Source organism: Symphodus melops, assembly GCF_947650265.1.
Source record: "Symphodus melops genome assembly, chromosome: 14".
Taxonomy (NCBI): Eukaryota; Metazoa; Chordata; class Actinopteri; order Labriformes; family Labridae; genus Symphodus; species Symphodus melops.
The window spans coordinates 24,242,183-24,264,856 of NC_136704.1; the positions used below are offsets into that span (position 1 = coordinate 24,242,183).

The 22,674-nt window shown below is 43.1% G+C and overlaps 2 protein-coding genes across 3 annotated transcripts; one reads left to right on the forward strand and one right to left on the reverse strand.

Annotated features, from left to right (window-relative positions):
• Positions 1-256: 256 nt before the first annotated feature.
• Positions 257-7,580, forward strand: LOC306835071 (solute carrier family 22 member 13-like). Its single transcript, XM_079361480.1, has 10 exons — positions 257-935; positions 1,087-1,190; positions 1,312-1,466; positions 4,175-4,346; positions 4,467-4,587; positions 4,666-4,760; positions 4,856-5,070; positions 5,176-5,284; positions 6,698-6,892; positions 6,972-7,580. The coding sequence occupies exons 1-10, from the start codon at positions 561-563 to the stop codon at positions 7,039-7,041; spliced, it is 1,611 nt and encodes a 536-aa protein (XP_079217606.1). The 5' UTR covers positions 257-560; the 3' UTR covers positions 7,042-7,580.
• A 3,342-nt stretch (positions 7,581-10,922) lies between these two features.
• On the reverse strand, positions 10,923-20,705 carry LOC306834897 (xin actin-binding repeat-containing protein 1-like). Of its 2 annotated transcripts, XM_079361173.1 has the most exons (8): positions 20,673-20,705; positions 20,242-20,404; positions 20,042-20,126; positions 19,606-19,950; positions 18,928-19,006; positions 16,611-16,756; positions 16,282-16,329; positions 10,923-15,942 (listed from the first exon to the last, which is right to left on the reverse strand). In XM_079361173.1, the coding sequence occupies exons 2-8, from the start codon at positions 20,367-20,369 to the stop codon at positions 11,416-11,418; spliced, it is 5,358 nt and encodes a 1,785-aa protein (XP_079217299.1). In that variant the 5' UTR covers positions 20,370-20,404; positions 20,673-20,705; the 3' UTR covers positions 10,923-11,415. The 2 variants fall into 2 exon arrangements, with proteins under 2 accessions (XP_079217299.1, XP_079217300.1); XM_079361174.1 differs by lacking the exons at positions 18,928-19,006; positions 19,606-19,950; positions 20,042-20,126; positions 20,242-20,404; positions 20,673-20,705 and adding an exon at positions 17,468-17,597.
• Positions 20,706-22,674: the final 1,969 nt, after the last annotated feature.

Genomic DNA, 22,674 nt, shown 5'->3' on the forward strand with positions numbered 1-22,674 from the left:
TCTTTTGTAGTGGTTTGTCTCTCTGCTTCTCAGTTTTAGATTTTCTTTGTTTTTGCTCGACTTGGTATTTTCGGAACGTTTTGGATTTATTTTTAATTTTGTGTTGCCTTTTTGTGTAATAAATATTTCTGCACTTGGGTCCTCCTCTCCTGTTTTCTACCCCGGATCGTGACATTTACCACAGTGTAAACCCTGTGTCAAGTGAAAACATGTCAGAAGCATCTATTTGAGATTCACGATGGCTGTTTTCGAAAGCCATCATGGTTAGAATACTTAAACAATCCTTACAACACTCAGCTTTAAACACACTTATCCTGTCTGACTTTTATTTCCTCTTTTAGATGTACTTCTGTACACAAAATGCCTGTCATCAGACATTCTCTTCTAAAAGCTGACAACGGTTTTCAGAGCCGTAACACAACTGGACTTTGGTTAATTATTAATCAAACGGATGAATCTCTGAGGATCTAAAGTACACTCTGAACACTTAAAACATTCACATCCATTCGTCCGCACTTCTCGTTGATGAGGTGGAATGACACATTTCACAAGACTTCAATATGAGCAACTTTGAGGAGATCCTGAAGGACATTGGAGAGTTTGGTTTGTTTCAGAAAAGTTTAGTGGCTGTATTATGTATGCCCACTTTTTTTTCAGTTTTTGATGTAATTGGGCAGGTATTTATTGGAATTAGCTTTCCGCACCACTGCAACACTAACTGGATCTTGGAGCGAGCGCCCAACCTGACTGAAGAGAGACAAAGAAACCTCACGATTCCCGTGGACAAGGATGGGAAGTATGAAAGCTGCCGAATGTTCACACCTGTGGATTTGGATTTGGAGACAATCGAATCCTATGGGATTAACTCTACAATTGGATGTGTAGCCGGATGGGACTATGACGCACCCCAAGGTGCCTCCAGCATTGTGACTGAGGTAAACAAACCAAGAAATAAGTTTTGCACATTGTTCACTATAGGGGTTTTTATGTTCTGTGTAATGACACCATGATTCCTTATGTCTCTGCTTTTGGTTCTACGTTGAATTCATTGAAACCCTTTTCACCTTACACCATCTATGTCTTCAGTTTGATGTGGTGTGCGACAGAGGCAATTTGATTAAGGCATCACAGTCCATATCCATGGCTGGCATTTTGGTTGGAGCGCTGACATATGGGGCACTTTCTGACAGGTTTGTAGTGCTCATCATTACATTGACTTTATTTGTCAAAGATCGTCTAATGTTTATTATGTATAAGGAAGGCTATAACAAGAAATGTGATTTCTATATGTGCTCTTTTTTGTCTTTTTAGGTTCGGTCGGCGTTTTGCAATCCTGCTTTGTGTCTTTCTTTTGTGGTGTTTTGGGGTGGTGATTGCTTTTTCACCCAACATGTACGTTTACATGTTCTTCAAGTTTTTCTCCTCGGCATCAGCAGGTGCAACAGTAATGAACACATCTGTGATGGGTAGGTCTGTCTTTTCACAACAACAGGTTATTATTATTGATTATACGGTTGGGACAAGCGGGGTTTTCACACTTCAAGAAAACTCCTTATTTCCCTCACCCATTTCTGGCTGGTGCCCAGTCCCTGGCCCGATGATGCCAGTGATTGGCTCCTACTTCCTGCTACCCCAAATGGGAAAATCTGTATAGTTAATTGTTGGATGATTTAGTGGCGGTCCACTAGGGGTGCTCATCACCAGATGGGATTGGCAGATAGGCCAGAGGAAAGCGGATATAAGGGGTAGCACTTCCGGGTGAATGTTGGTATTGTTTTGATGGAAGTTTGAGAATAAACTCACCGGCTCCGGAATCTCGTTCTCTCGTCTCGTTCTTTCGACTTCCACATTGGTGACCTTCGCTATGGGTAAGACCTCGGAGCCATGGTCTGCCCGACAACAACGCCAGCTTGCCTCCATCTCGGAATTCACCACAGACATTAGGCATGTGGCGGGGAAGCACAATGGTGTAGCGGACTGTCTGTCACGGGTGCTTATCTCTGCAGTGCACCTGGGCCTGGATTGCGCAGAGATGGCAGCAGATCAGGGCAGAGATGAGGACTTTCAGGCCTGGCGCACAGCGGTGACAGGTTTGCGGTTCGTGGAGGTTCCCTGCCATGAAAATGGGACCAAATTGCTATGTGACGTTTCAACTGGTCCATCCCGCCCTATGGTTCCTGCAGGTTGGCGCCGACGGGTGTTTGACGCCGTTCATGCTCTCTCTCACCCTGGCGTGAAGGCATCTGTCAGGCTGGTAAGCACAAAGTTTGTCTGGCCTGGCATGCGGAAGGGCGTCAGGGGATGGGCAGCCGCATGTGTACCCTGCCAGCGGGCTAAGATCCATCAGCACATCAGGACGCCACTGGAACCCTTCATGGTGCCAATCAATCGCTCCTCACTCCAGCCTCCTTATGATGGCCCCTTTCGAGTTGTGAAAGCGGGGCTTAAAAACTTCATCATTGACTTTGGTGGTCGACATGAGCGGGTGGCGGTTGATCGCGTGAAGCCTGCCCATCAGGACCCGGACAGCGTGACGGTGCCTGCGCTTCCTCCTCCTCGTGGCCGGCCGCGGGCAGCCTCATCGGTAGTTGTGGACGAGAGGGGAACCACCTCCGGCCACCTCATAGTCCCATCTACCATCGTGAGGAGGTGAGTGCAGCCCCGGGAGGAAGGCAGAGGACCAACCAGATCCACATGATCAAACCTCCGCTCCGGCACCATGAAGGGTTCCAGTGGCGTCCTGATGTGCTGCTGGATCTTAGCCCGCTGGTAGGGTACACATGCGGCTGCCCATCCCCTGACGTCCTTCTGCATGCCAGGCCAGACAAACTTTGTGCTCACCAGCCTGACAGATGCCTTCACGCCAGGGTGAGAGAGAGCATGAACGGCGTCAAACACCCGTCGGTGCCAACCTGCAAGAACCATAGGGCGGGATGGACCAGTTGAAACGTCACATAGAAATTTGGTCCCATTTTCATGGCAGGGAACCTCCACGAACCGCAAACCTGTCACCGCTGTGCGCCAGGCCTGAAGGTCCTCATCTCTGCCCTGATCTGCTGCCATCTCTGCGAAATCCAGGCCCAGGTGCACTGCAGAGATAAGCACCCGTGACAGACAGTCTGCTACACCATACGCCAGCTTCCCCGCCACATGCCTAATGTCTGTGGTGAATTCCTCGTCGTAGCCGGCCGCGGGCAGCAGTTGCGGACACTGTTCCTTCATTGGACAGACAGGCTGAATTGCCCGCTATTCCGGGCCAGGCTCGCCGCCGGCGGGGTCGTCCCCGACGGGAGGTGTCGTGTTTACCTGAGGGTACTGGGCAAGTTAGCTGCTATGGGTGTCCAGTTAACCCTCCTAGAAGAATTTGATTGTGTTTTTGTGGTTTGTTTCTGTTTCCTCCTGTTGCTTCGCAGTTTGGTTTCTTTATGCCAAATCTGGTGTTTCGGGGGGGGGCCACTAGGGGTGCTCATCACCAGATGGGATTGGCAGATAGGCCAGAGGAAAGCGGATATAAGGGGTAGCACTTCCGGGTGAATGTTGTTATTGTTTTGATGGAAGTCTGAGAATAAACTCACCGGCTCCGGAATCTCGTTCTTTCGACTTCCACAGTTTGTCGATTGTGTTTTTCTTCTTCCTGAGGTTTCTGTCATCCTCTTGTGGTTGTCATATTTATTGTCCCTGTTTTTTTTTAGGTTGAGCAGGTGATAATGATTTTTCTTTTGATTGCCTCACTTTAGAAAATACTCCTGCTAAATACTCCTGAGGAAGGTCTTTTTGAACGACCCTGTTTTCAGAAGTCAAGCTGCACATTGGGAGCTGAACAGTCTGCTGACCTTCCTATTCTGTTGCAGATTATACTTTTTTATTTGTCCTGCGCCTGTATTTCTTTTGCTTGCTCGTGTGCACACTAGATTTCTGGACAGAAAGGACATTTTTAAAAAAGCGCCATTAGGGTCAAAAGTGGTGCCCCATGTTGCATTGCTCAGTTTGTCGCACAGCGTTGTTGCGGGCAGTTAGGACACTAAAATAGGGAACAACTGAACCAGGCTGATTTTGTCTCTACTACTCACTCACATTGCATGCTGTTAGGACAGGTTGTTCGCAGTTTGGTACACTACGTTTTCACTTTAAATTACAGCAAACTAATCTGTGAAATCTTTGTCTTGTCTCGTAGCATTGGAATGGACCGATCGCTCAAAGAGTGCCCTTTGCACACAGCTCATCATAGGGCTCTATGCTATTGGACTGATGGTATTATCTGGCGTTGCATCTTTAATCCACAACTGGAGAATCCTACAACTGGTGCTCATGAGCCCCTTTCTACTTGTCTTTGGATTGTCATACTGGTCAGCAGTCTCTAAGGCCACAGATTCATGTGTTGTTGGTTCTTTATCAACATTACTATCTAGAAACACCACCAGAACCCATAAATCATGCTCTGTGATTTTGCACTTGTCTTACAACAGGTTTCTTCCAGAGTCAGCTCGCTGGCTCATGACCCAGGGCAGGAAGGAGGAGGCGGTGAAGGAGCTTGAGAGAGCAGCCAAGATGAACGGGAGGACGGTACCAGATGATGTGATGGACAAGGTGAGATGCATCAAACACACTTTAGATTCAACCAAATGCAAGTTTTTATGACGTTGATAGCTCTGACATCTTTTACAGCTAACCATTGAGGGTAAAGTCAAAAGAAGAAACATGTTGGACATCTTCCGTATACCATACTTGACAAAACGTACCATCATAATGGGCTATAACTGGTATGACTTTTGACACTGAATTATTACCCATAAGTAGTTTGCCTTGATTATTCTGTTTACATAGACTAACAGTGTCTCTCCAACTCTGACACTAGGTTTGCAGTAAGTCTTCTGTACTATGGACTGAGCCTGAATGTTGGTGGATTTGGTCTGAATATCTACCTCACACAGTTCATCTTTGGTCTTGTGGAAATCCCTGCCAACATTGGTACTTTGGTGTTAGTCCAGCGCTTTGGGAGGAGAATATGTCAGGCATGCTTCCTGTTTTTCGGGGGCGTTGCTTGCCTTGTAAATCTTGCTATCCCAGATGGTATACCTCAATCTCCTTGGAGGGGTTTTTGATTATCTGAAAACATCTGCTAAGCATTAAACGATTATGTTACAGTAAATAAGTTCTTTTATACTTACCTGTCAGATCTTCCTGTGGTGGTAACAGTCATGGCAGTTCTGGGGAAAATGGCTGCCACTGCTGCATTCAGCACAGCCTACATATACACGCCAGAATTATACCCAACCGTATTAAGGTAAGGTCATGCTTTCTCCTGCCGCCCTAAATCTCCCAATCTTCCATTTGACAGACAAACCAAATCTATCGATCCACCAGCTGAGCTTATCTTCAAGTAATGCCCACAACGACCACACTTTGTTGTATAATGAGATGCAAGAAGGAAGAAATCAAAGCTGTGATGCAGTAAACTGCTGGGTTACCATTACTGAATGAAATACTCCATTACATGGTTTGTACGTAGAGGATATATGTAACTATTCAACCTTTACTTTTGGCATTGTTGGAGCTTTTTCCTAGGATTCAATAAGTATCATTTCAGAAATGCCTACTTAGCCTCTCACCGTCGTTATTTTGTCATCTATCCACTTTCCACCGTTTATCTGGGGCCGGGTCGCAGATGCAGCAGTCTAAGCAGAGACACCCAAACATTTCCTCCAGCTCTTCAAGGTGGGACACCTAAGGAGGCGTAGAGGGGGCATCCAGAACAGATGCTCGAGCCACCTCAGCTGACTCCTCTCAATGTGAAGGAGTGGCGGCTCTACTCTGACCTCCCTGGTGGCCAAGCTCCTTACCCTATATCCGTAGGCTGCGCCCAGCCACCCTATGGAGGAAGCCCATTTCAACCACTTGTATCTGGGATTTCGTTTTTGTGGGCACGACCCAAAGCTCTTGACCATAGGTGAGGGTAGGAACGAAGATCGGTAGATTGAGAGCTTTGCCTTTCAGCTTAGCTCCTTCTTCAATATGACGGACCTATACAGCGACCGCATGACTGCGGACGCTGCTCCGATACTTAAACTGCCTGGGGCAAGGACTCCGCACTAACCCAGAGAGGGCAAGCCACCTTTTTCCGGTTGAGAACCATGGCCTCAGATTTAGAGGTGCTGATCCTCATCCCGGCCGCCTCACACAGCAAAAATCATCAACACATCACCCACAAAATGCAGAGACAAGATCCTGTGGTCCCTAAACCGGACCCCCTCCGGCCCCTTGCTACAACCAGAAATCCTGTCCATAAAAGTTATGAACAGAACCAATGACAAAGGGCAGCCCTGCCGGAGGCCAACGCGCATCTGGAACAGGTCAAACTTACTGCCCCATACTCCCAGATCACCCCCCACAGGATGCCAGGGGGGACACAGTCGAACGCCTTCTCCAAATCCAATAAGCACATGTGGACTGGTTGGGTGAACTCCCATGACCCCTTGAGCACCCAATAGAGAGCGTAGAGCTGATCCTGTGTTCCGCAGCCAAGACGAAAACGGCATTGTTACTCTTGGATCCGAGTTTTGAATAACAACCGGCTCCTCCTCTCCAGTACCCTGGAATAGACTTTCCCAGGGAGGCTTTTGGGACATTGGGACATTCACACCATGTTTGTTTTTTAACTCCCAAGCGCCCATAAATCAGATGATGTGTTTTCTTGCAGGCAGAATGGAGTTGGCCTGAACTCCATGTGTGCTCGTGTGGGGGGCATCATCTCTCCACTCATTTGGTTGCTGCAAGTTTACCATGACATCATTCCCATGTTGGTATATGGCATTGTTCCCGTCGCTGCCGGGGGTTTCTGTTGGCTACTGCCTGAAACCCTCAATGTTGCACTTCAGGATCAAGCAGAGCTCAAGTGAGTCTAAATACTTAAGACAAAATGTATGTTTCGCTTTCAAACAAATATTTGAATAATTCTTTTTTTTTTACTTTAGAGAAGCTGTGAATGATCCAAAGGAAAACAGACACTGTGATGAAGACATTGTTGGAGAGGAAAAATTCTAATTGAAACTGGATCGCAAATGTATAGTTTCTGTTTCTTTCAAATATTAGCTATTAAAGCTTTCACATTTGATGTAAAATCAACGTCCCCATGTTCCTTTTAACTCTAACTCTTGTCTGTCTACAAACCCACCAATAAAAGCGAAATTAGCAGGCTATTTTTAAGAAGCTATTTTTTTTAGTTAACGCACTAATTGCCAATGCTTTGTTGTTTATTGCATTTATAGCGACTAGTTTGATAATGGTTCTCTTTCTTGTATCCAAAATACAAACAGATCTTGTCACAACAAAGTACAAGTCTGCTGGCACCTTCATCATGTAACGCCAGATAGTGTCAACATGTGACACCTGCATATGATTAATAGATTACTTGGCCTACGGTGAGAAAAGGGTTCAGCAGCCAAACAAGTCCAAAAGACCATATCTGATTTTATGGTTATTGGAGGTTAGACTGTACTTTACTGTAATAACTTACTGTTCAGGTTCAGCTACACGTTACCTTGCTACAGTACATTTTGCATTTATTAAATGTGTTTGTTACATTCAATTATCTCTGTGCACTTATTTGGTAAGATCTTTGTTTTTCTTTTTTTCAAACAACTTTTTTGAAGGCTTTTTCAGGTTACAGAGGCAAAAGATCTTTCAGTTTTCAAAGGTGCAATATGAATATGGCGGTCGCTCAGTCTGTAGGGACTTGGGTTGGGAATCAAAGAGTCGCCGGTTCAAGTGCCGGCACAGACCATGAAAAGAAATTGGCCTGGTCGCTGGGAAGGTGCCAGTCCACTTCCCGAGCACTGCCAGAATGCCCTTGAGCAAGGCACCGGAGCCCAAAAAACTGCTCCAGAGCGTTCTTTGTGGCCAGCCCCATCAATCTAAGACCTCTCCATTATATTTGTGCTCACTTTGGATAAGGATAAACTTTACTGAAAGGAAGGAGAGTATTCAAGCAGGCTTATTGCTTTTTGGCCCGTAGTCCTTGCTATTCAAAAAGGTAGGTTTATTACACTTTGAAGGATTTCATGTGTTATTGTTTAGATTACATTTCATCTACTCATCAGATTTTGGTCAAAGACTAAAAGGAGCACAGTGCAATTCTGACACCTAGTGTTTAAAGTGGGTACTGCAGTCCAAATTCAAAACGAGCTCGAGTCGATTCACATGTAGGTTGTAGACACTGGTGATGGGCATACCTATTATTCTGCCGGGAAAGCATAGATAATGAACAAACAGAATCTCATGGCATATTTTTATTTTTTATTCAACTGTATTAAAATGTATATCTGCAACGTGTTTTATTACAAACCATCCAGTAGATTAATGAACATTACAATCTTAACAGTGTAAACCCTGTGTCAAGTGAAAACATATCAGAAGCATCTATTTGAGATTCATGATGGCTTTTTTTGAAACTGAATACTATTAGCAGTACACAAAGTGATTTGGCCAAAATGCATTATGCAATTTGTTAATAAAGTGCGAGTTCGGAAGTATTATAGTATATTAATCACAATCAGACTTAACCACATAAAGATACAACCAATTACAATCTGAATGAATCTCACGTCAGGCACTGTAGCAGCATTTGTCATTAGCTGGGCTTTTTATTTTCTTCTTCAGTCCAAGACCAAAAATTAGCTTAATCAGGCCTGCATACTTTCAAAACAACCTCCACTGGTAGTCGTACTGCATTTGAATTTGTTCTTTTTCCATTCCTAAAAATCAAGTTAAAATGAAAGTTATGAAAAGAATTGCATTTAAATATTAGTGCAATTTCTTTAAAGAGTCAGTAGCTTTTTCCTAAGAAAATAAAAAACATAGACTCATACTAAAGTAAAGCTGGTCCATCATCCCTTCTGGGCCTACATATGTGTGTGCTGGTGTCTGCAGAGACTCTGTCCTCTGATTGGATTTTACAGTTTTGTTTTGGTTGACCTGGAACGTTTCTGGGTGGGGAGCTGGTGTGTTTCCCCAAGCTAATGACAGTGCAGCAGGTGAGTTCAGCAATTGGACACAATTCAAATTCATTAACATAACGACATGGACCTTGTGTTGGCTTTAACCCAGCTGACCCAGAATGTGTCTGCTTTCTGTTGGACATTGATGGTGCAAAAAAACACCAGTCTCCAGCTTGTGCAACCATTTAGCTAGTAAGAGCAGTAAACACAAACTAAGTCCTGCAGTAAGTGTGCGCTATGGGGGTGATAAGCCCAGGAGGTGGGGCCCAGTTTGAATGTGATGTGTTTACATAATGCAATGGAAAAAGCTACTGACTCCACCTTAATGTAAAAAGACCAAGAGAGTGATTTAATACAACTACCTATGAAGAAATGAGGATTTCAAGTGTCATCATTATTCTTACAATTTCTAAGCTCGTGTGGAATTAAGTTGTTCCGTTGCACACTTTAATCATTAATCAGTTTGTAAACAGATGTGTGATTTCGACAGCAGGCCGTCTTTGTGGAATCTCAAACACATCTTCAAAAGATCCTCCATGTTGTCGCAGACATTGATGGCTGAGGACCAGAAAAAGATAAGAACTCAATGGTGGGCAATGTATGTTAATTATACTGAATAGAAAAAGCAAAATAAAATGTTAGGGGTTGCCTCTTGGAACTTACTTTTTCAGTATTTATGCCTCAGACTCGGACTCATTGCTCACATCAGGAGTGCTCCGTAGCAGCCATCGGTTCTTGTGCTGGGTGTGTCCAAAGCCTTCATCATAATTCCCTTTTCTTCTGAACAGTTGTTTGTAGTGAAATATACAGTAGAACTCCCCGTATAAAGGTGTGTAATTTTGCATGCTACAAATGAGGACAAGTTGCCGGTTACAGTTTAGGTTAATTAGTGTTCAGTAAAGTTTACAGGAAAAATTAAATGTAATGAATGACTTGACATTATGAGTCTGTTTACAACAGAAGCATTAATTCTCCTGAATGACCTAACTGAAAATATGTTGCAGGCTACATGCGGACTTTATTGAACATTTTCCTGTGTGTAAAAAGCACGAGTAGAAAAATTCAATCAATCCATCAGATACTGAATTAATTTGGAAAGACTTACTTAGTAGTTATTGGCCCAAATACAAGTTGTATTCTCTCCAACAGTGGACGCTCTAGTGTACTGTATTTAACCATAAGGATGCAGCATCTTGAGTTTAACCCTACTGGCCTCTGATTGGCTAACTGGGTGAGTGACATGGAAGTGAAGCAGAATCAAAGCAGCTGACACTAAAGCGATGCTGAGAACATTATCCGTCTCCATCCTGCTGTTCTTCTGTAGTAGAGTGATTCGTCCACCACACGCTGAACCCTCACGTTAAATGTGATTATCTTTTTCTTGATATGTATTTCGGCTTTTTTTTATTTCGATGGGACCGTGCATAGAACATGAACTCAGGAGTGAGAAAGGGGAATTACATTCGGGAAAGGAGCTGCAGGTCATTTTTTAACCCAGGTCGCCCCCTTGGAGGACTATTGCCTCTGTATAATGGGCGCGACCTAACCACTAGGCCTGGATAATTAAGGCTCTATAAGCCATCAGTGCCTTGTATGTATGTCATTTACAGTTAAATATAGGATATGATATATGAAAACGGTTGGTCATTTTACCATTTGGGCAATCTCGCCTTAAGACCATTATTTCAAAATGTACCATTGTCATAATGTTGGAATCATAGATCAATGTTGCAGTTGATTTTTTTAAAGAATATTTGAAGATCTCACCTCAGTTTTTTCTTGCACTGCTTACAACAGAAGCAAGTTTTGTGAAAAATGTATTTGTCTGTTGTGATTTTTTCCATCGGATAAACTGGCTTTGAACAGGCTGAACACATCTCTTGACAAGCAGGTAGAAACTGATGGAGAAGAAAAATAGACGGAGCTTGGTGAAAAAGAAACGTTTTTCTTTTCTATTTTTTTTAACAATAAAAATAAAATGACAGCAAATACAAAGTCATAAATCAAAACCAAAAATGCATTTCCCATTTTAGATACTAATAAAACATTTAAATTTCAAAGATTTATGAAAACATTTTCAATCAATTCCCATAACTAAAAAGAACAAGCAAAAATAACCAACACATTCAATTTTGCAGTAAACAAGATTGTGTAAACTACAATATCATAGAGCGAACTCTAAGCTGAGCCCTCCCAAAGGGGAGGCGTGGTCAGACACAGCTCATTTACATATTTAAAGCTACAGACACAGAAACAGCCTGTTCTGAGCAGGGCTGAAATAGAGGGGTTTATAGTCGTGATCAAATACAGGATCAGAGTAGATTTAGAACAATAAACTTCAGATCTCTTGACAAACAGGTAGAAACTTGGGGAGCTCTAAGAAGTATTTAATCTTGTTGAAAGGGAGGAGAATATGTGACCTTTAAGGTTTCTGATTGACTGGCAGCCGAACATCAGGGTACGAGGTGACATGATATGTTCCTGGAGTGGCCACTGTAAGCCCTGTGGATGTTATAGTTTCAGGCTGAGTAATGATGACAGTGGAAGTTTGAGAGGAGTAAAACATGTTTCCAGAATTACCGGTCCCTTCATAGTTCTTTGGAACAGTTTCAGTTTCTGGAATACGATTTCCTTCACTGTCGGTCTGCACCTCAAGCACCTTGAGCTCCCGCTTACGGTTATGTTGGTTGGGTGAGTGCTGTTTTTCCCCTCCTTTTCTGTTCTGAGCAGGGCTGTTACATGTCAGGGTTTTTGTGGTCCTGAATTTCTCCTCTGTATTTGGGTTGTGCTTACATGTTGGGCAGATTGCGGTATTTTGAGGAGGTACGATAGCTTTATCCGCTTTTCTGGCAGCTGACTGGATGGAAATGAAAGCAGGTGAAGATGGAGGACTCTGTTGTTTTGGAGAGGCTTCATTAACTGGCCCAGCCTTGTTTCCTGGTTCAGCAGGATTTCCCTTTGTTGGCTGTGTTTTAGTTCTGCTTGACTCGATGCTTATTTTCCTAATATTACCAAAAGACGGAGATCCTTGCACTGTCCCTAATGACTCTTTGAACAAGGTTGATAAGCCCGCAATATCAGAGTCCGATTTTAAAGTGGAGACCGAACAGAGAGCCTTCTTTATGGTTTCTTCTATGTTCAGAAGTCTGGTTAAAGTTTGTTCTTTCAGATTTATGATTTCCTCAGTGGCTCGCTCAAGATCTCCAAAAACATGTGCCATTGAGGTGCCGCTTTCGGCTCTTGTTGGCAGGAGCCTGTCTTCTTTGTTTTCTACTTTTTCCTTTTGTATTTTCTTCTCCTCTGATCCAACAACCCAGTCAGGGACGTTCTCAAAAACCTTCCTCAGAGACCCTACATCGACTTCACATGTGTCCTGTTCAATTTCCTCAACCTGACAGAGAATGTTCTGCAGTTCCTCCTGTTTTCTCAAGTTGTCGAAAATTTCCAAGGCCGCTGTCATGTTCCCTCTCATGATCTCATCCATGTGAACCGAGAGCCGCTGCATGCGCTCATCCTCTGTCTCTGTTGGTCTCTTCTTTTCTCTCATTTCAACTTTGCTCTCTTCTATAATATTTTCCACATGCTTGCCTCTGCCATCTGCAGTTTGTCTGGAGTTTGGATCATTGTTTAAAAGATCCTTCTTATTTGGTTCCTTATTAACTTGTGTGATAATCGAGGAACTGTTATCACCAGACTTTTGCTTTGGGTTTTTGTTTTCAGCCTGGGCAATTTTGACCCTTTTTGGCTTTACAGGTGCACTCTTCACTGAAAAGGCCTTCTTACTTTCAAATTTCTTACACGCTTTATGAAAATCTACCGGACTTTCATCAGTTTCACCCATACTCTCTTTGTTTGGGACATCCTGGAGGGCTTTATCTTCTAGGGAGGCATTAATCTTCTGTTGTTGATTAACAATATTATCTGCATCATCCTTCGCCAAGGTGATGACTGGGCCTTGAACTTGAATCCTTGGTTCATTTTCTTGAGACATCTGTTTAGCTGTATCAGCATGGCCATGTCTTTGATGATCCATTGAATTTAGTCCTAAGTCGCTGCCGCTGTCATTTTTCAATCGGTCTTGCTGATGTTCATTCTCGTTTGAAACAGGTGTATTTGCTGAAGTTGGAAGAACTGTTCCTTTTCTTCTTATGGGTTTGGTTTGGGTTGCCTCTGGATTGTTTGTGATCGTTGATTGAATACCCCTGGGTTTTAATTTCAAATGCTCAGGTTTAGGCGGGATTTCTGGTTTTGGATAAGTTGGATTCCGTTTTCTTTCGGAGGCAGGACTTGTGGATGGTTTATTTGGGCTTTTACTTTGGTTCTGGGGCTCAACATTTTCTGTCGTCACTTGTTTTTTGGACATCTCATCTTTCATCGGCTCTTGAGTTGGTTTAGGATCAGCCACAGGTGAACTCTCTGTCTTCGTGGTCTGTTGAAGAGACGCTCCACTCCCTGGCTGCGATCGCTCTTTCTGAGCGTTAGGTTTGGAGTTTCTGTATATCATGGCTGTTCTAAAATCTCCTCGGGTGACATTAATGTTGGATTTCTCAAGGGAATCCAATGCTGCTTTAAGTTTACCCTGAAAAACCACTTCCTCCTCGTCTTGCTTATCAGCTGTCATTTCTGAACTATGAACGGACACAGAAGCAGCTTCGAGGACTTGTCTCTGGACCGCCTCTTTGCTCTCTGATTCTCCGTCAGATAATGTCTGTTTTTCCTGTGATGACAGATGCAAAGACTTGGCCTCATTTGCTGCCTGTTGGAGGCTATGTATCGCAGCTTGGAGGTCAGAGATCTCATCATTGTCATCTACTACCTCAACTAATTCAGCCTGGTGGACCACGTCCCCATCCTCTGTCTCAAGATGTAGGCTGGACCCTTGTGGTCCAACTGGCAAGTCACATGAGTCTCCTCGTGCTTGGTCATCACACTCCCTTAAGGTATCTTTCACTTGGCTTTGGATGAATGCCTCAGTACTGCATTCTGTGGAGCACTGGCTCTTTTCAACTGGCACGTTATGACTTGTTGCAGAGGAAACGGTGGCAGCTTGAGCTTGATTCTGATATAAATATTTATGTTGCTTTGGTTGGACGGTTCTCCCATCTCCAGAGAACATGTTTTTCAGTCTCTTCACATCCACTGGGACCCATTCTGAAGAACTTTCCTCGGCCTGATTACCTCTTTCGTCATGACTAATCTCCCTCCCTTCTCCAGCCATACTTACGTTTGGAGGAACCTCTTGTTCTTCCATTGTTGAATCCGCCTGAAGAATTCTCAAATACTCCAGATCTCCCTTTTCAATACAACTCTTGAAAAGTTTAACATTCCCCCTGACTGCAATTTCAGGCCTTGTTGATCCATGGCAGGTTTGGTCACAAGATGTTTGTAGAAGGCAGTTCACCGTTGGTTCGGCATATCCTGTTTGTGGTTCTTGATTGTCAGTTCTGCCCACTTCTCCACTTTTTGTCTCCGGAGTTTCACACTCTGCATCTTGTGGAGGACTGTAACTTTTAACATCTTCCTCATCAAAATACTTGTAGAGGGAGTAAACAATGATTTCCGCACATCTGTCTCCATACTCCTGGAATATCACTCCTTTCCTCAGAGAGTTATCCTGACTGAGAATATCCTCCACCACCTGAACCACATTGGCAGTTTTGAACTCGTCTTGGTGGTTCGCGTATTGATGCTGATGAACGGGTACATTCACCACTGTGGCCTCCATACGTCTGCTACTTCCCTCCTTGAGGTAAGTGATCTGGGGCTTTAGGTTGGCCCTTGGTAGAAACTGGAGTATTAAGTTTTGCGCACCACCTTCAGCCACCTCATCGTATTTTATTTCTGGCCCGTTCTCTGATAGTGTGAACTTGGCCTTTTTGGCTAACATTGTCTCATTAACCTCAATAATTGAGCCACTTGAACGTATTACGTTAACATGAAAAAGAGAATTCAACGTCTCTATCATGTTCTCAACCATTGTTTCAAGTTCATCTTGATTCTGACGCCTAATTGTGTGAAACGGCATCGATTCAAACACCTGTGTTCTGTTCTTAACATTAGCCATCTGATAGTTCTGATCTGCCCCGCCGTCTCCTGCTGGGCCTTCGTGTTTCGATGTGTGCACCAAAGACTGCTCTCTTTCTACGTTTGTGTGGATGAATGGGTTGTTCTGGAAAAGAGCGGCACTTGTTTGGATAACTTCTCCAAATTCGTCTTTCTCAGGAGGACTTGTAGTCTCATCCTCGAAGGGATTTTCAAAGGCTTTTATTTTGTTTTGGCTGTGACGAATTTCTTTACTGCACTTTTCTGACTGCTGTTCCTGTCTTTGCACACCTCTTGTCTCATCTCCAGAAATTTTACCTTTGTACTTTTTATCTGGAATCAGAGGTTGTGTGTTCACAGACTGGTTCTCAAACATTCTTCTGGTAGCCTGTACATCTATTCTCATCACTTCCTCCTCACACTCTCTCTCCTGATCACAACCAAGCTTTGTGTCATCCTCGTTGAATCCTTGGACACGTCTGTTCTCAGCCAGCTCCTCAAACTCAGCGGGTTTTTTACAGACGTCGTCCTTTTCTGTAGTTCTCTCGGCCACGTGGCTGTAAGGAGACACTTTGCTAGTCAGGGCGCAGTTCTCAAATAACAAGCGTCTTGAAAAGACCTCTCCCTCGTATCCAGTTTCACCAGCTGTCACCCCAACCTCCGAGCCCAAAACCTCAGCAAGTTCCTCATCAACAACTTGATCCAACGTCCTCAGCTCTGGATGAGTGTGCTTCAGGAGCCTTTTCAGCTCACTCTTCTGCTGCTGTTTGTGTAACTCTTCTTTGGAGAGATGGGAAGGCAGGCGCTTTTGGGAAAGCGTCCCACAGACGTCCTCGGGTCCTTGTTGATGTCTTGTTGGAGAAAGTGTCGAGAGGCAGCCTGTCCTCTGTTTGGGCTCTTCAGACATCTTTGAGGAACAAAGTAGTGTTTTCATCATTGTGATCTAATGAATGTAACATTTCCAGTGACACCTCCGCTCCAGACTGTGCAGACATGCTTGCAGCAATGAGGTGCATATGTTACCTTCCAAAACATGGCAGATGGTTTGCTTTCGAACATGCCAGGGGGTCAGTGGGTTAGCTGAGCTCAAACGCAAAAAAAGTGAGCACAACCACGATGATAACAACACAGATTACACGGCTTCGGTACATGTTTCAAAGAAGACTCAGGAAAACGCAGCATGCTGGTCGTGTTATCGAGGAAATGCACACCATCATGCAGAATGTGCGATAAGATGCTACCTTACCTTGGTTAGCTTCGCTCTTTTCCCTGATTCAGAAGTCTGATCTTGAGCCTACATGGGAACAATATCAGTCAGTGATTATTTTTTTAGATTTAGTATATCAGATATTGCTTATATTCATATCTGCATCGACTTCTTTTCTCAGGAAACATTTGAGTATTGTTTGGATATTTATACTGACACACATATGTCATGTTGTAAACTAGATTATGTTTGCCCACAATTCCTTTTCAGTGAAGTTTAAAAGTCAGCAGTTATATTTACATTTATTCATCACACTCAAAGCTTGTTTACCTTGAACAAAATACAATGGGTGTTAAACTGATGTTTACCTGTTTTAAAATGCTGCGGTTTGATTCCTGCGGCGCTGCCTTGGACAGATAGAGCGCTGACATAGCCTTCACTGAGATAGACAGTTTATCCTTTGTTTGGACAAAGGAGCTGTCTCGGAAATCCGCAAACGACCTCCTTTTATCATCTGCAAAGACATTGTACAGTTCAGTTTTTAATGTCATCAATCTCTTTATGACACGCTGCTGTACAGTCTCACATGGTATATGACATGCAGTCAGAATGAAGGGTTGCATGTTTTTCAGACTGTCCCCCACATGATTAGACGTTTTTAAAACTTGTCTGCGTCACAATACTGTGAGGGTAGAAGTGTTGTGTCACGCTCACGAAAACAATCTCAAAGCTTATATTTAACAGCTGCCATGCGGTCATGCTATAAATGTACCGCTTGTGGCGGAGAGGGAGAGATACCTGACTCCACTGACACCAATACTGAGAGCTACAAGGACAGAGGCTACACTTGGCTAAGCCTTGAAAAGTAATAGCAAACATGTCGGAACAATAATCACTTTATTTTATGAAGTACAGATTGTAATCTGCAGTCCACAAGAAGATGTCAATAAACCATATACATGCAGAGTGAGATGTCAGTACAAAGCAGAAGCTCTTAAGAGAGGAGGTTTAGTGAAATTCAATCACAACATTTTAGGTCAACATTAAGCGTATTGTCTCAAAACCCCAACACAGTAAGATTCAAATAACTGCATAGGTTCTATTACGAGATGAATGAACACTGTAGAGTTTATATTAAGTGTTCGGGATTAAAAGATGACAATGTCTTCGACACCCTAAATATTATGGTTAGAAGTTTCTCTCTCCAGCATGATTCTTTACTCACAGATAGTTCTTTATCTTCCAAACCGGCCGGTCCTTCTTAAAGTCTTATTGAAGTTGTTTTGGTCAGAACTCGTGTCCTGTATGTTTGAAGCCTCTGTCACTCTCGGTCGCTCCCTCTCTCTGGATCCTTCCCGTCCCAGTGACAGCTGACCCTGTAACCCTCCTGCACTTATTCTGGGCTCGTTGTCTCTGGTCTATTTCTGTCCTCTTCCGTAGTGACCTGTTAGTAAATCATGACTTCTTGCACTGTCACCGTTCTGATATTGATCTCCGTTCCCCCTATTCCCTTTCACCCATGTCGTCTCATGGCTTTGACCTGAGTCATTGGGACGACTTTCCAGGAATTGTTAAGCAAAGGAGTCACCACACTGTTTGTGCTCGTCTGATTTCAGGCACTTTTTAGCTGACAAAAACACCTTGGATATTTAATAAAGATTACCTCTGACGGTGAGCAGTTACAGGGGGGACTATTCTCACCAAAACTGCTGCATTTATACCCAGGCAATTATATGATAGTTATTCACTTCTGGTGACTATTAACTCCATGGAAAAAGACATGTTCAGATTACCTTGACCTACTAATGACACTTTAATACATTAATTACAGGCTCTTTGTGTCAAAAATTTATTTAAATGAATGATGGCATTTCTGGGAAAATACCAAGAAAATATTCATCCTTCCATCTATCCACCGTCCATATCGCTTTTTCCTGTTAGGGAGCCGATCCCAGCTGTCATTGGGGGAGAGGTGTGAACTGGACGCCAGCCAACCACAGGGCTGACAGACAACCAGTTAAACTCACATTCACAGCTACAGGCAATTAAGATCCACCAGGTAACCTAACGAGCATGTGGACTGTGGCAGGAAACCGGGAAAGCCCGATTGAAGTCTGCAGAGCTTAAGGCATGATGCTAGCTGCAGTTCCTGGACAGCTGTAGCTCTTCTCTTATCAACTGGTCTTTGTCCTGGAAGTCAATATACTGAATTAATTTGTCTATGTTTTATTATTGCTTCAACCAGATCATGACTGAGCTGTTTGATTGGATTTTTGTGGTTTTCACTTAATGCAAATTCAGAATCTGTAAAAGCTTGAATCCAAGACCTGCTGAGACCTGTAGATGACGTCACCTACACCTTTATGTGTTGTTGAATTTCAAAATGTTCACAAGCTAGCTTAATTTATTGGGTAAGAATACTCAAGGATGTATCACTGAGGGTTTTTTTTTTTTTTAAAGGATTATTTTTGGCCTTTTTGCCTTTATTGATAGGACAGATAGAGTCGGAAAGGGGGAGAGAGTGGGGAGAGACATGCGGGAAGGTGGCCACAGGCCGGACGCGAACCCGGGCCGCCCGCGCGAGGAGTAAAGCCTCGCAACATGGTACGCGCGCTGTCGCTGCCGCTGAGCTATCGGCGCCCCCTATCACTGAGGGTTTTGATTGAAATGTTTTCTGACACTCACCAGCTTGAGAGGAAGCAAGTTTCTCAAAATCAATGCCCCCTATTGTTTTTCTTCTCTCCAAGCGGGTCGTACTCGCCACCTAGAGGTCGAAAAAATAACTGTCAGTGCTAGCCAACAATAAAGTTAGCAGAGTCTTGTGATAGGAAAAGAACTAGCAAGGATTTTCTCACTGCATATTACTGCAAACAGGATGCTAACGGGACGGACACTTCGATGCCAACATGGACGATAATTACAACAGCAAGGAGCATGAAGAAGACTACATGAGTAAGTTGATACATAAAGGCTGCAGGCTAGCTTGTTACTCTAAGTTAGCTACTTCTGTCATTTACTACATGCCTTAAGCTAACTTTTACTGCAGCTAGCAGGCAGTTGCTAGCTAGCAGAAAAAGCTGCCGAGCCACAAAGAATTTCCATAGAGCTGTATTTGCTATATAAATCCACCATTGTCTTTAGTGTTTATAATGAACAGAGTAAGTGGTTGTTAGGATGCATTCACATCTAAGCTATTTGGTCCGTTTTTGTTGCAGACCAAAGAACCAAACTCTGGTCTGTATTAAAACCGGACACTCAATTTGCTTCCGAGTGCAGCAGAGTTCGGTTTGCCGTATGTGAGAAGGGAAGTGAATAAAAAGCAGTGCATTGTGGGTTTGAGCTGACAACAGTGGTTGTATTTACCTTTCGGGTCACATGATCTTCCTTTGCATTATCACATGGAGGATGAGCAGGAGTTTGGGTCGTGGGTTTCTCTGCAGAGACTTTGACCTCTTCAGTCTTCCCCTTCATCACTGGCAGGATGTCAACTGCTCTGTTAGTTGATGCGATGCTTCCGTCTCTGAGGACTCTCTTTGAGTTGTTTGGCGTGGCAGCCTTCGACTCAAACAGGGCCTTCAGGGTCCCTATGGAGGTGGCGGTTTTTTGGAGGCTTCCCATTGACTTACTACGGGTCAAACTGGACTTGGCTCGAGACCGTTCCCGCTCTTCATTTCTCAACATCAGATACTCCAGATTAGACTGCTCTACCTGACAGCGACACACAGAACAAACGTGTGTTTGTATACAGGTGATTTCATTGCATATTTTGTCTGAGTGAAAACGTGCAGACTGAGCTTACCTCTTTTATCACCTGCTTCTGGTTTGTTGCACCATTGTGTACATTAGTTTGTTGAATAGATGTGCTTACCACCGTAGTTTGATACCTGTAACATGCACAAAATCCACTTTGATACCTCACAGTGATTGTCTGTAGAAGATAACAGAGAGCGTTGTGTTGAGTTCTCACAGAGCGTCTGAGCGACGTGTCGTCTCTCTCACCTGGAAACGAGATGGGACACAGACGTTCTCTTGTCTCGCAGTCCCATCTCTGGCCAGCTGGGCTTGTCACATGACGACGGCACGCTCCTCAGAGACTGGGCACGCCTCAGGTTGCTTTTCCACTCCATGTCCAGTCACAGCTGCAAGTTCAGAACTAAATCACCTGATATACAACATGGCTATGGTTAATGACGTTGTCTCTGCAGAAGATGATGGAAGTCAGCGTGTTGGTTGCGTGGTTGTTGCTTCAACCATCATTTTAACACATCCGGAGAGAAATGAATCTTCTGTTAAAGCTACAAACTAAAACATCAATAATGCAAAGAGCTGAATGAATGCAAGGATGATAAGGCTGGAACGCACTCCAACATTAAAGCTTTTCTAACATCAAGCTGTTGATCTACGTTTATTCAGAAAATGTAAACCGTTACCTTTCAGACCGGTCAGTCGGCGTCTGATCCGAGTGACAGCCAGAAACACCTCTGCACTATCACAAGACCTGCACACGACGCAGCGTCTGTGAGCAAAGTCCTTTTTCCTTCCTTATTACCGCTCACTCTGTGGGAATGATTTATTAAAATGTCCAAGATAGCAGAAAACAACACGGGACACAAATGGACCAAACGTTGGTTTGTTGCCAGTTCTGTCTGAACCTGCGACTTTTATCATACAAACAGATTATTTCAGTTCAGAATTCCTCTTTTCAACCTTCATGTTTGACTTGATATCATGTTTCTTTTGTCACATATTGAGGAATTTATCTGTTACGTTGAATCATATATTTTTTAATGGGGTCAAACCTCCAAAGTTTTCATTTCATTGACCTTTAAGACTGAACACACCAAAAAAAATGCAAATTCTCTTTTCATTTTTCCTTCCCTCTTTCCTTCATTATAATTTATTATTGTATTAAAATAACTGTATTTTTTTTTGTCTAAAAACTTGTAATCTGTCGGCCTACACTGGCAGGTTTGGGTTTATTACTCGTATACTTTGGGTTTAGTATTTGTTCATTTGCTGACAGAAGCATCTGCAGGCTCACTCCAGCAGTATTTTGTTGTACTTGTACAGTGACAATAAAGATATCTTCTTTTATCTGATTCATTTCCTTGAATGACTCTGAGGCAGCACTTTGGGAATCTAACAGCAAAGATTTCAATAGAAAAGGAAAAACATGATCTGACTTTATGCAAACATCTCACAGAAAATGTTAAGAGGGTGAAATTTTAAAGATGACACAGATTCTCTGGTTACACATTTACAAAGTAAAAAACATGAATGCACCACCGGCTCATATGCTAGCTGCTCATTATATTATAACGCAGCCATTAGGCTTCATCACATAACATGTTTTACTTAATTAATGTTTGTGTCTAAAAAGGAGGTTTTTTTGGTTTTTTTCTGTTTTTTCTGTTTTTCTGTTTTTCTTTGCCTGGAAGTTTTCTTCATGTGGTGCAAAAATCGTCATATTGCATCACATGAAGAAAACTTTCAAGCAAAGAAAAACATATGTTTCTCGTCTCAGGGCAAAATGAGGGCTGGATTCATGACCATTCAACACTACGACCATGTTTCTAATGATACACAGCTTCATGTAAATGGGTGAAGTGTCCCTTTAACTGTCTCTCAGCTCTGCTCTGCAACACAAACACAGACGCAGACAAAGTTGGACTGAGAGCACACTCTCCTACTGTGAAAACACTTGTGCAAAAAGTGATTTATTCCTATAGAAGAGCACACGTGAGTCGACATGTTCACAACATGATTCCACCAACAAACTCAAAATGCAACATGAAGAATGTCAGGAAATGTGTCCCGGCTCCTGCTCGTCCCAGTATTGAAGTAAGCTGTTTTAAAAAAAAAAAAATTGGGAATGTATTGGCTGCATTAGATATTGCATGATGTGGGATGACAAACAGGAAAGCAGAAATGGTTCATGCTTTTGGTAGCTTCTGGTTTTCCACAAAGGCTAAAGGTGCTCTTTTTATTGTAAAAGGGGATTATCCACAAAATAATAAACTAGAAAAATATATGCTACAAAATGTTGTTTTTTATCAGTATCTGATCCTGCAGAGTATAAACAGGGACATTGTTTATACCATTTATTTCCCTTTTGTATCTGCACAATCAAACCTCTGCTGCTGACTTAAAGGAACATTCCTTTAATAACACACAAGATATCTGCAAAAGAAAGCAGCACTTTATTTTGGAGAGATGGATCCAAGAAATGAACATAAACGAAGACAAAAACTGGTTCTTTAAAAAATGGTTTTTTGCCCTGTCATGTCCTTCTTTCCTAGTTTGGAACCACAGTGTCAGTGAAAAAAGAGTTAGCACGGTTCCTTCAGGATCTTGCTTCTTAAATTAGATTGACACCAGCATAGACAGCTTGTGAGAAACAAGTGTTTAGAAGTTCGTCTCCACCCAGGACCT